This window comes from Phyllostomus hastatus, unplaced genomic scaffold, assembly GCF_019186645.2.
Source record: "Phyllostomus hastatus isolate PE091 unplaced genomic scaffold, TTU_PhHast_1.1 phas_contig_1, whole genome shotgun sequence".
NCBI lineage: Eukaryota > Metazoa > Chordata > Mammalia > Chiroptera > Phyllostomidae > Phyllostomus > Phyllostomus hastatus.
In genome coordinates this window covers 36,421,409-36,433,702 of record NW_025333498.1, presented here as the reverse complement: position 1 = coordinate 36,433,702, position 12,294 = coordinate 36,421,409, and the positions used below count along the sequence as shown (strand labels likewise).

At 39.7% G+C, this 12,294-nt stretch overlaps 1 protein-coding gene across 5 annotated transcripts in view; it reads left to right on the top strand.

Moving 5' to 3' along the window:
- Positions 1-2,938: 2,938 nt before the first annotated feature.
- RIF1 (replication timing regulatory factor 1) overlaps positions 2,939-12,294 on the top strand; it is a 66,112-nt gene continuing 56,756 nt past the window's right edge. For 2 of the 5 annotated variants that reach the window (XM_045831903.1, XM_045831899.1), the window contains exons 1-8: positions 3,235-3,403; positions 3,571-3,684; positions 4,413-4,491; positions 6,967-7,063; positions 8,101-8,228; positions 8,320-8,414; positions 9,435-9,624; positions 11,159-11,251. In XM_045831903.1, the coding sequence (XP_045687859.1) occupies positions 3,381-3,403; positions 3,571-3,684; positions 4,413-4,491; positions 6,967-7,063; positions 8,101-8,228; positions 8,320-8,414; positions 9,435-9,624; positions 11,159-11,251 (819 nt within the window). In that variant the 5' untranslated portion in view covers positions 3,235-3,380. Of the gene's footprint in view, positions 3,195-3,234; positions 3,417-3,570; positions 3,685-4,412; positions 4,492-6,966; positions 7,064-8,100; positions 8,229-8,319; positions 8,415-9,434; positions 9,625-11,158; positions 11,252-12,294 lie in introns of those variants that run through there. The other 3 variants (XM_045831900.1, XM_045831901.1, XM_045831902.1) reach the window with 3 other exon arrangements.

Below are 12,294 nucleotides of genomic sequence, written 5' to 3'. Positions count from 1 at the left end.
AAGTCCATGGCTCAGACAGTCCTCTGCTTCTTCCCAGTTAGTCCTCCATCTCGACTGGGAGACCTCCCTGGGTTCCCGGCACCCTCGGCTGAGTCGCCAGGATCTCTGCTAAAACCAGGTGGTGGTTCCCCCTTCTAAAGCTGTGGGGGTCCCCACTCTGTCCAGGCCTCGTGGTTCTCCCTCTCAGGGCTGCGGGAAGGGGAGAGTCCCCACTCTGCCAAAGCCGCGTGGTTCTCTCTCCTAAAGCAGCACGGTTCTCTCTGGGATGCAGGAGTCTCCACTCCGTCAAAGCCGCGTGGTTCTCTTTCCTATGGCTGCGGGAAGGGAGAGTCCTCACTCTGCCAAAGCCGCGTGGTTCTCTTTTCTAATGGCCGCCAAGTCTGGGTTTTAAATCCCCGCGGCCAATCTTCCTCTGCAGCCTCATTTCCGACTCCTCCCACACTCGGCTTCACATGCCGGAACTCGTATCCTTCCAGCTTTACTGGGCTGCCATCTTGAGTCTGGGCAGGTGTGGCCCCCATGTCCTGGAGCCAATCTTCTCCGAGCTCCCACGCAGGCGCTGTAGCTTGGGGGGGGGGATCTGCCCCAGTCACGTGTTGGTGGGGAAGTTACTTCCATTCCCCCTGGCTCAGAGATGATCACAGCTATTTAACATATCTAAGCGACCAGCCAAAGGCTATAGATATGTTAAATGACCACACCAGAGGGTAGCTGCAAGGCTGTTGCTATGCAAAACAGATCTCAATGGCCTTGCTCCATTTGTCCCTTCCCCCAACCCACACCCTGGGTGGGGGGATGGAGACATCTTAAAATCTCCTGGACACCTTAAGTTCTGGACCCCATTTCAAATGTCCATTTGGGGTCCCCCCCTCTTGGCTGCACCCTATAACAATCACAGTGCTTTATGTGGAGTAGAGCTCATTAAATGTTGATAAATAATATAGCTTCAATAGATAGTTTTGGAATTCTCTTTAAGCTTGAAATGCTTATGTGTATATCTGGGAAAAGTACTTTTTCATGTTGAGCAATTATTGAGAAATAAAGAAGATAAGGTATATAAAGCATCTACCACTCAATAAAAAGTAGTTTAAAAATGTTATAATCCTGAAATGATATGTTTAGGCCATAAATTGGGATTCTAGGTAGATACTGGGTGGGAAGATCCAAGAATTATTAGGTATGAAGAATCATTAGGACCATTCAGGGCAAGTAGGAGAAAGAAGCCATCAACAGGCATAAGATTATACACTTGATATCTGCTGATATATTTGATGTGTGGTTAAAGACGAGAATGGGGAGGTTAGAAAGGAGTATTGGTTTGAGAGTGGAAGGCTTTTACTCCTGAAGAGACAGTCTGAAGAGAATAAGAAATATAAGATTTGGAAAGGCAAAGAAGCTAGATGAATTAATAAATAAACAAATAAATTCAAAATCTACTTGAGTGTCAAATACTATGGAACTATTGCAGTGTGAGCAGATCCATGGTGGTGTTTCCAGGATTTCTATAAAAATGAAGCTTTGGAGAAGCAATCTGGTCGGAAGGGTGTGTGAAGAGTCAGGGTAGGGAAGGGGATTTGTCTTGGCCCTGCAATTTCTTAGAACTTAGATCAGATTCAGAAAATACCAAACAACAGGGAGGGGCACTGATTAAGATTGTGGCTGGAACTAATTCCCCTCCAGCTAAGTCTCAACTCTGCCACAGCAGAGTTTTGTAGTCAAACAGCAGCAAGTTAATGAGATACTTGTTTTAAAGGATATCTAAACAAAGAGCTACCTCAGATGGTGGTGGAAGCGTTTATTCTCCATGGGGGGACAGTACAGGGAAGGATTTCATTAAAAGGTGTGCATTTATTTCTCTATTTCTCACTTGAGAAATTGAATAAATGTTCTAAACAAACAAACAAACGAACGAACAACATAGACCTTGCAAGACACAGAAAAGTTAGAGATTCCGATAGATTGTTCAGAACCCGGCTTTAGTCAAGATAAGGCAGGAAAGAGGGTTGACCACGTGTAGGCTTCCTCATTCCAAACACACACCTTAAGTGCTGCAGCAGCAGCACCTGAGGAACGTTCACAGCTCGGCTGAAAAGAACTTGGACGCCGACTTGGATGCCTCCTTCCGTCTTCCTTCATTTTTTCGTTTAAGAAACATGTTACATATCCAGGGCTTGTTTGGCAGACCCTTTGCTAGGTGCAGATAACACAGAGAAAAACAAAACATAGCCCAGAATTATGAAGCTGATAGATGTATTGCGTGGGGATAAGCCCTACGCCTGGAACCCGTGAGGTCAGAGTGCAAGGCTGCTGGGCCTTAAGGTGCTGTGCAAAGCGCTCAGAGGCCTATGAAAAGGGGGTCAACATGTTAATAATAAGAACTGAATTTCATTAAGGGTTTACTGCAGTTTCTCCAGTTTGAAGTCCAGGCCAAGACGCCACCCTCGAACACCTGGGGTTAATAGAATGCAGATCCCCGGGGGGCCACCTAAATCTACTGAATCACAATGTCCAAGGGCAGGGCTCAGAAATCAGCAATTTAATCAAGAATATCTTCAGGCCATTGTTGTGCAACTAAAACTTGAGAACCTTGGCCTTTCACCTTTTCTTCTTTTTTATCCAAAGTAGGTACTATTATCAACCCTACTTTACGAAGGAGTAAATTGAGGCACAGAAAGGCTGATGAACTTGCTAAAGTTAAACTGAACGAGGATTGGAATCTAGAGCAAACTAGACGCAGGTCTTAGTCTTAAACATCGCAGTAAATGATTTGTTGCTAATACTTCAACAAGCATTAAACTCAGTTTGAAGAGAGTCTGAAAGTCCGTTAAATTTAGTCTCGTGAATTTGGGAGATTCGGTAACATTTGGAATTTCAAGCCCCTTTCTGATTAAATTCAGGCCTAAATACCTCCCCGGGCAAGGTGTGACCCGAACGGCAGGGTGGGATAGCAGCTGGGTCAGGGTGCGATCGATGACTTCGGCGCGCCGTGGCCTGGTGGGTCTGTTCGGGCCTCTCCCGCCAGGCCTGCCTACTCTCGCGCGCTCCTGGTCCCGCCCCTCCCGCCATCTTGGTCTAGGAAGGAGCTAGCTGCACGCGTGAGTAAACAGTCCGAGACGCGCAAGCTTGGGCCTGCCGGCGTCCGCGAGGTGCGAGACGGAGGTGGAGAGGGCGCAGTTGTGATCTTCATACGTGGGGTAAATATAGGGGTCACAGTGCTACGCCGCGCGGAACTCTCAGTTGGGCGCCACCTCCGCCCCCTCCGGGTGAGACGCCTCTCACACCCGGTTTCTCCCGCCTCACGCCGGTCTCCTCCCCCTGTTGAAAGCTGCCCGGGAAAGTGGTGGCGGGAGAGGGCCTGGGCCCGAGGGCCGTGGGCCTGGATGCGGATTGTGCGGCACAGGAGGTTAGGGTCTAGGGTTAGTGTGCCCGGGGCCAGGGGTGTGGACGTGGTCGGTGGGACTGTGAGGCCCAGGGTGAGCGCGTGGGTCTGGGGCCCGAAATCACGCTGGGCCGGCGCGGGGCTGTTTCTATCGGTCGCTGAGTTTTCTCCTTTTCTGATCCGTGCTTCAGGGTGGCCAAAATGACGGCCCCGGATGAGAGCCCCCTCGCGCCGCTCTTGGAGACTTTGGAAGACCACTCCGCCTCCTATGGAGAGCAGACCGACGCTTACCTTACTCTGACAAGGTGAGGCCTTTGGGGAGTGGGGCTGGGTGTTCTGGTGGTTCTTGGGGAGAACGTAGTTGCGGGGGCCCGCGAAACGAGTTTGTGTATTCTAAAAATTTGGCAGCGGTGAGGACGCTGGGGGTCGCGGGCGGACGCCGAGGGTGGGAGGGTGTGTGGTAGGCGGCGTTCTCAGCTGCTGCGTTGCCTAAGGTGTGCATTCGGAATGAGGAAGCCCGCTCCGGCGTCTTGCAATCGAAGAATTAAAAAAAATTGGGTTGGAAGTGGGCAGGCTGGAGGAGTGGTTTTCAGTGTAAGTCGCTTATGTGTTAAGTCGACAGTGTGGCAACCCAGAATAGGTTTTTAAGTCGAGAGCAGTAACCCGAGTTTTATTTTAATTGCAAGTGCTCATAATATTCTCCCCCCTGCAAAACATTGGGTTTTCTGTAGTGACTGGGAAATTGCGTGGAGACGATAACAACTGGCACAGAAGGATAAAGATTCAGTAAGTTTGTAAGTGGGGGTAGGTTTCTCTGTCCAAACTTGTATGATGTCGCTGCAAAAGTAATTAGGATTTTTTTTCTCTTTTTTGCTTCAGTTGTATATTGCATTCTGTACTTAAGTAGTTTAAGCTCTAGGGCAAGTGAATTTGCTAGAATTCTAACATAAATTTTGAAAAGATTATACAGATATTTTAGGGTGTGTTTTTGTGCCTGCTATTTGCATAAACTTGTATTACTTCTGCTTTTAAGTCGTATTACTGGAGAAGATGGAAAAGAAGTCATTGTAGAAATTGAGAACAAACTTCCTCGGCTGTATGAAGTTTTAAAGGTGTGTGTGTCTCTGTTGTTTATTAAATAGTTTTTTATTTGTGGGAGAAAAGCTTTTCCAGTTTACTCACAAAAACTCTGAATTAAATAAAACAAAGCAGATTATAGTACTATTTGAGATTTACAGTGTATGAAGTACTCAATTACTTTACAGTTTTCTCTCACTTAATTTAACTCCAGGTCCTGGGTGAGGTTACTCTTTAATCCCCACTTTGCAGAAGAGATTGGTTTAATTTGGCTGAAGCTGCCCAAGGGCATTTGAATCCAAAACCCCTTTCTCTTGATTTAAAAGCAGTCATCAGAGATTATTTTATCTTTCTTAACTGCTTTGTAGGAATGTACTCCTAAGTAAATGATACTGTCATTTTGCTTTTGGTCTAGTTTTTTTAATCTTCTCACATGCTTAGTTTCTGCTGCTCTAGACTGATTAGACATGGTTACTAAGATTATCTTTATTGCTTGATTATTGGAAAGTGGTATAATTTAAGCACAAACTGAGGACCTATGTTCTTGTCCTCATTTGACTACACTGTGGCTTTGTGACCTTCCTAACACTTAACTTTCAGTTTTCTTGTCTTTAGAATTAAGAGGTGGAACTCAATCTCCTTTGAGTTCTTATTTTTATGATCCTGTTTTATGCTTTTAAATAGAAGTGTTCTATCAAGATATTCATTGTGCATGATTTCTGGCTAAATGTTGAGGTTAATTACCACATTTTTCTTCATTGTCATGAACCACATTCCAGCAGTATAATCATGCTCTGCATAATGATATTTTGGTAAACAACTTGTACCAAAAGAACATACAATAGTGGTCCCATAAGATTATAATGGAGCAGAAGAATTCTTACTGCTTTCTATTACCTGGTGACATTGTAGACCTTATGATGTTACAGCTGAACACGTTCTTCTCGTGTTGTAAACAAATCCATGCTGCCTGTTGTATAAAAGTATAGTGCGTACAATTATGTACAGTATATATTGATAATAAATGACTATATTACTGGTACATGTATTTACTATACTTTTTATCATTATTTTAGGGTGTAATATTTCTGCTTAATAAAGGTTTGGTATAAAACAGTATGGTGTGTTATCCTGGCAGCAGCCTCATACATCTTGTACTTAGTCTCTTGATTGCATCATTTTCTTTTGTGCTTGATTTAATCTCATGTTTCATATAGTAACATACTGTACAGGCTTATAGCCTAGGCATGTAGTAGGCCATATCATCTAGGTTTGTGTAAGTGTCTATGATGTTCGCACAATGACAAAGTTGCCTAACGGTGTGTATGATAATGCACTTCACAGAACATACCCCTGTTGTTAAGCAGCAGGAGACAGTGTAGCTTCTATGAAAACATGCGTTTTCATGTATTTGGTACTTGACAGCGTATGGGGTCAGGAACTGAATTTTGAGTGAAATGGCAATGTTTGTAAATTTTATAACTAAAACACCTGATGAATAATTAAAACTATTGACTCAAACAACATAGGGGTTAGAGGCACCAACCCCCTCCCCTTTGCAGTCAAAAATCTGCATATAACTTCTGGCTCCCTTACAACTTTATTTAGAAGTACATGAGTGATTACTGATAGGAAAATAAAGAGGTTTGTGCTGAATTACTGAGCACTAAAAGGATATTTGAATTTCTTCAGAACAGGAATCATACTAGGTGAAATGTGCTATTTAGAATTCGGCTAGTATTGTTTTCATGAACCCACAGGGTTCTTGAAGATTAGACATAACACTTTTAAGAAACCCTTTCAGGCAAGATGTAATATAAAAGTTTATTACAGACACATGCTAGCTATTACCCAGGAGGTGTAGAGGTAGTTTTCGAAGTTCTAGGTGTATAAGACTTTGTGTATTTGTAGTTGTCTGAATAGATTCTTTAATATCCCTTGTGTCCTAGCCCATAATATGGGTTGGTTTTTGGATTCCAGATGAACATGGATTCAAATTCTGACTTTAAAGTAGGGATTTTTTTTAAAGATTGAGATGTTTAAATCTCCTTGCTGTAAACGCTACATTTCAACACTCCCCCTCCCGCCCCCACCCTATGTGTCACTCCACTTTAATGGTAGGATTTCAGCTTTGTGTTTGAGTCTTTTGCTTTCCCTTTGTAGAAAGAAGGCCTTTGCTCCTATTTATTTCCTGTGTAGTGTCTTTAGCATTTTCCATTTCTTGGATTTTTCTTTGCTTTCACCTGTGTGGAGATGTTCTTTATCTTTTAAGAAAAATGTTCTTTACTTAGTTGATCTTTTTTCTTGTTTCCCTCTTGGCCATGCTGTATGTATACATGGCCTGCTGATTTTATTCCATTTACTTTCAAAGATTTGATTGATTACATTAAAATGTAATTTTGCTTTTCAATCAGATTTTGCTCTCTAGACATTGATTCACAGTTGTACTCATTTGTAACAAATGTGGTGATTTTGGTTTTGTTTTGTTTTGTTTTGTTTTGTTTCTATAGACTCACATTTCTAGTCAAAACTCAGAGCTCAGTTGTGCTGCTCTACAAGCCTTGGGATTTTGCTTGTATAATACCAAAATTACCTCAGGATTATCAGGTAGTTAAATATATTATGACTTAATATTTTGAAGTTTATAAGTATATACTTTTGATATTGTTAAAAGTACTGTTACCTGTTAGATATATAACTTACAGTTTAGTATTTGCTTTTGAGAAAGGAATGTTTAGATTGTCATTGGAAAGTGTCTTAAATATAGCCCTCTGATAATGGTAGAATTTGCTCTAAAAGAAAATAAGCCTATTAATAATAATTGCTATGAAAACTGAACTTTCTCCTTTGTAAAACACTTGTTTTGCTTTGGAAATGAATAATTTTTAAAAAATCGTAAAAAATTTTTAAAATTTAGTTTTAGAGGGAGGGGAAGGGAGGGAGAAAGAGAGGGAGAGAAACATTGATGTGTGAGAGAAACATCCATTGGTTGCCTCTTGCATGTCCCCAACCAGGGCCTGGCTTACAACCCAGATATGTGCTCTGGCCAGGAATCAAACCAGCAGCCTTTCGGTTCGCAGGCCTAATGCTCAGCCAGGGTGGAAGTTAGTAATTTAGACAGTCATTTATTTTCTAAAAGCATATACACAGGAATATGCTGAATTGAAATGTTTTTACATAGTGGTTTAAGAGTTGTTTGTAAGAAAAATAATGAAGTAATAATAATAGAAGAATAAACTGTTTTGCATACTCATAACTATAAACCTAATTTTGGCCCACACTGTGTAGAAAGTTAGCAATCTAAAGTAGGAGTTGTTCCTTTTGGAGCATAGATGTAGAGTTCATAACATCTTTTCAGAATTTATCTTGTATGTCCAAACCTACTAGTGAAACCTATAAAGTTATTTTAATTGCACAAAATAATCTGATTTAGAGTCTACTGTTTTCTCTAAATATACCCTCCCATCTTACCTATTTTTGTGTTTCGGGAAGAGAAATTTGATGTCAGCATTGGTTCTCCGGTCCTTTTCTTTAGATACGCATTTAATTTATTTTGACAGTGAAGAACATATTTTTCTCTTTTTGTATTTGACATTTTAAAGGATGGAAACTATTCCACATAACTAAAGCTGCTTGTTTTTCAGAGAAAAATATTCAAGAACTGCTTTCAAAATTGAATGATATTGTTAAGAGTTCAGACAAAAATGTATGTACAAGGGCTCTTTGGGTGATATCCAAGCAGACATTTCCCACTGAAGTTGTTGGCAAAGTAGTGAGTATAGTTTTTCTGTGTTTTCTTAACTACATGCCATTTAAAAAATGCAGGCTTATTTGATTTGTATTTGTTCTGTTTTATCTTTTAGGTATCCAGTATAATTGATTCATTAGAAGTAGTATTTAATAGAGGAGAGATACATTCTGCTGTTGTTGATTATGAAGCATTAAATGTCATCATAAGGTATGAATTTGGATGCACTGCAAATTGGAAGAATCGTTTCTAGGAATTTAGAATTTACTTTTAAGGAATTAACTTTTGGGACTTGACTTTGGGTTAGACATTGAAAGAAGGAAATGACTTGTAGACAGACTAAAAGTATCAAGAAAAAAGGTAACCAGAAGAAGAAGGAAGTAGATGTGCCTAAAAGTTAGTAGGTTTCTTTTTTTTACTGAGATGGTCTTAAAAATATAGCCTTGGTTAGGCTGCTGCTGCTGCTAACATAATTCTGGGCTTAAAAATTATTTCTGTTAAAGCTTTTGCAAGTTTAAAAAGTAATGTACACTTCCAAGTGAGGTATAGGGGGTATTTGGGATGTTGTTAACAGTGCCTAGCAGGAGGTGGGAGAACCAGAAAATCCTCTACTTCTGCCCATCCCTGCCCTTTGTAATGAACATGTTATCAGCACAGACTCTGTTGATAAGCTTTATCTTATCTCTGTTTTAACGTTTTCTTCCATAGGTGAGCTATTTGCTCTAACTGCTTAATGTTCTGGTGCCCTGATGGGTGCTCACATTATATCGCAGTTCTTTGGCTGTCTTATAAGAAAGTTAAATTTAATTATATAAAAATAATTAGTATTTAAAATTTTTCAAAATAAGGCAAAATATGTTCTTATTTTAAAAATGCAGTGGGGAGAAGGATTTTCAGGAGCTACTATAAAGGGCACATGGGCAAAACCAAGGGGCAGGGTGGAAGCAAGGGAGGGAGGTGGGTTTGGAGGGGGTGGGGAGAAAATACAAACTGTAATTGAACAACAATAAAATAATTTAAATTAAAAAACCAATAGACTCTAGAAAAAATAATACTGAAATCTAAAAATTAGCATGTAAATATTAGATTTTTTGTGTATATACATATAAGTACATATTCTAAAACAAATGGACTATACTATGCGTATTTCTGTATGCCACTTATTTTCCTGTCAGTTTAGATGTAAAAGTTGAGGTCAAACTAAATTATTTGTTGATTTCTCCATTATAGGCTAATGGAACAAGCCCCAGTTCAAATGGGAGAAGAGTCAGTTAGGTGGGCAAAACTGGTCATACCTTTAGTTGTTCATTCAGCCCAAAAGGTACATTTGCGGGGAGCGACTGCTTTAGAGATGGGAATGCCCTTGTTGCTTCAGAAACAACAAGAAATAGCATCTATCACAGAGCAGCTAATGACTACTGTAAGTATTACTTTATGTAAGGATTTTTTTGAATAGTGTATTGTAAGGGTCTGCACCAAGCTTAGGGCTCATATTGATATAATTGTACTATGATCTAAGAAATTCCTCTTTGAATTAAAACAGAACTGCTGAAGTTAGTTGTAGACAAACTGATCCTGCATTACAATGAGGGCAGCTGTCTATTCAGTATTACTGTGATCCAGTCATTGTACTCCATCCTCAGTGAATGGTGATTGGAAGGGACTGCATTTTGGGAAAAGGGAGTGTATTAACTAATTCAGTGCTGTTTGGGTGGTTTTAGCATAATCCCAATAGATAAAAGTTCTATACGCATAAGTGCATCTACTATGTATAACTCCCTAAAGCAGTTATTTGCCTCTGACTTTAGGTTTTTTAATCGTTTTTCTTGTAACAAATATTTATTGAGCACCTATTATATGTTGAGTGTTTTAGGCACTGAATATACCAGTGAACAAAAGGACTTGGGGAGCTTATTTTTCTAGTACTAGAGATAATAAAGTATATAGTAAACTAAGTAAAGAACATTATGGAGAATAGCAGGGATGGAGGGTGTTATTGAAGAGGAAGGGTGAGGTGATCAGGGAAGAGAAATAATGGGATATTTGAATAGTGATTTGAAGGTGATGCAAGAGTTAGCTCTTGGGAGGAACCATGAGAGCAAAAGGCCCTGCTCTGATGGTTGTATTCAGTGAACACTGGGCAGTATGATAGCGGAGATCACTAAGAATGAGAAGTAGGAGATGATATTAGAGAAACGGCCAAATCACATAGGACCTCGGGGGTCATTATAAGACTCTGGGTTCTACTGAAAACCATATTTGAAGGTTTTGAGTCTAAGAATGCTGTATGTACTGACTTACTTGGGTTTTAAAGGGATCCTTCTGCCTGTGTTGAAAGTAGACTCTAAAGACGGGTGAGTAGGAGTGGGGGAAACTGAGATATACGCAGTAATCCGGACAGTGAGGGGTCCTTCCAGTCTAAATTCTGGGGTTTCATCTGTTCATTTTTAAGTTACTTCATGGTAATGTTTGGAGTCTGATAAAGTATCACTTATCTTGCAATTTTTTTATTCTAATAAGTTGTTATTTTTAAGAGTATATATAAAATTCTTGATGTATTTGAACTAAAATTTTCTCAGATGTCCATTATCCATGAAGCTATTAAATGTATTTTTAAAGTTATCAGAGTGAGAAGTTAAAACATTGTCGTTTGAACTTGAATTAATTGTATGCATGCTGAAGTTGTTAGGGGAAAGAATATTGGTAGAAAAAAATTAAGCTGGATTAATGGATGCAAGAATGGCCAGATTGTGATAAGACAAGCATAGTAAAATGTTAGCGGTTATTTATATTTGGATATTTATTATAAAACTCTCGCTTTGCTATAGGTATGAAAGTTTTCCTGATAAAACATTGGGTAAAATTATTTAGCTAAGACAATCAACTGATTTGATAGTGCATATTTTTTACTTTCCAAGAATCATTTTGGTAAATATTTTTTCTTTTGTTTGCAGAAGTTACTTTCAGAACTCCAAAAGCTATTTATGAGTAAAAATGAGACTTATGTTTTAAAATTATGGCCTTTGTTTGTTAGACTTCTTGGGAAGGTAAGTCCATATTTAAAGAACAGTTCAGTTTTACATGCTAAACACTTTTCATTTCTTAACTTTATTTACATAGTATAGTCAATCCTCATATACCAATATGATATCTGTTCACCAAAATTTGTTTGTAAACACAGTACTAGTACTTGGGCTGTATAATTTCCTAAAGTTATTACCTGTGTGTATAACAGACCTTCAGAGTGGCAAACAAATTTGAGTTCCGCAGTGCATTTGTTCCCAGCTGACCTTGAATAAGGAAGGTTATGCTTTGCCTTTTTGTCTAAGCTCTCTGTACCATTTAAATGTCCTTTTCATGATCCATTTAGTCACCACATTTTTCACCTTTTGTGCTTTTTCTTGATGATTGCATTTTTTGGTCCTCACCTGAAGACATGCTTATTGATTTTAGAAAGAGGGAGGGTGAGGGAGGAGAGAGAGAAACAACCCTGTGATCGGTTACCTCTTGGCTTGTGCCTTGACTAGGGATTGAACCTGCAACCTAGATATGTGCCTTGATTGGGAATCCAACCCAAGACCTTTCAGTGTATAGGACAATATTCCAACCTACTGAGCCACCCACCAAAGAGTGATGGTTACACCTTTTGTGTTGAAGGTCTGTCTATGGTTCCTAAGTATAGGAAGACTGCTGTGCCTAATGGAGAAAATAAGGGTGTTAGATAAGCTTTATTTAGGCATCAGTTACAGTGCTCCTGGCCAGAAATTCAGTGTTAGTGAAATAGTGATGTATGGTTGTGTACTGCATTAACAATGTTAAGATTAGCAGGGGATTGCATATACGATGGTGGTCCCATAAGGTTGTAATGGAGCTGAGAATTCCTGTTGCCTAATGACATCATGTGGTTGCGGTAATATTGGTGTCCACAGACCTGAGTTACCAGTCACCTAAAAGTATATCACATAAATTACGTATGGTACATAATACTTGATACTAATAATAAATGACAGTTACTGGTTTAAGTATTATACTAACCATTATTTTGGGATGTATTCTTTCTACTTACTAAAAAAAAGTTTGCTATAAAATA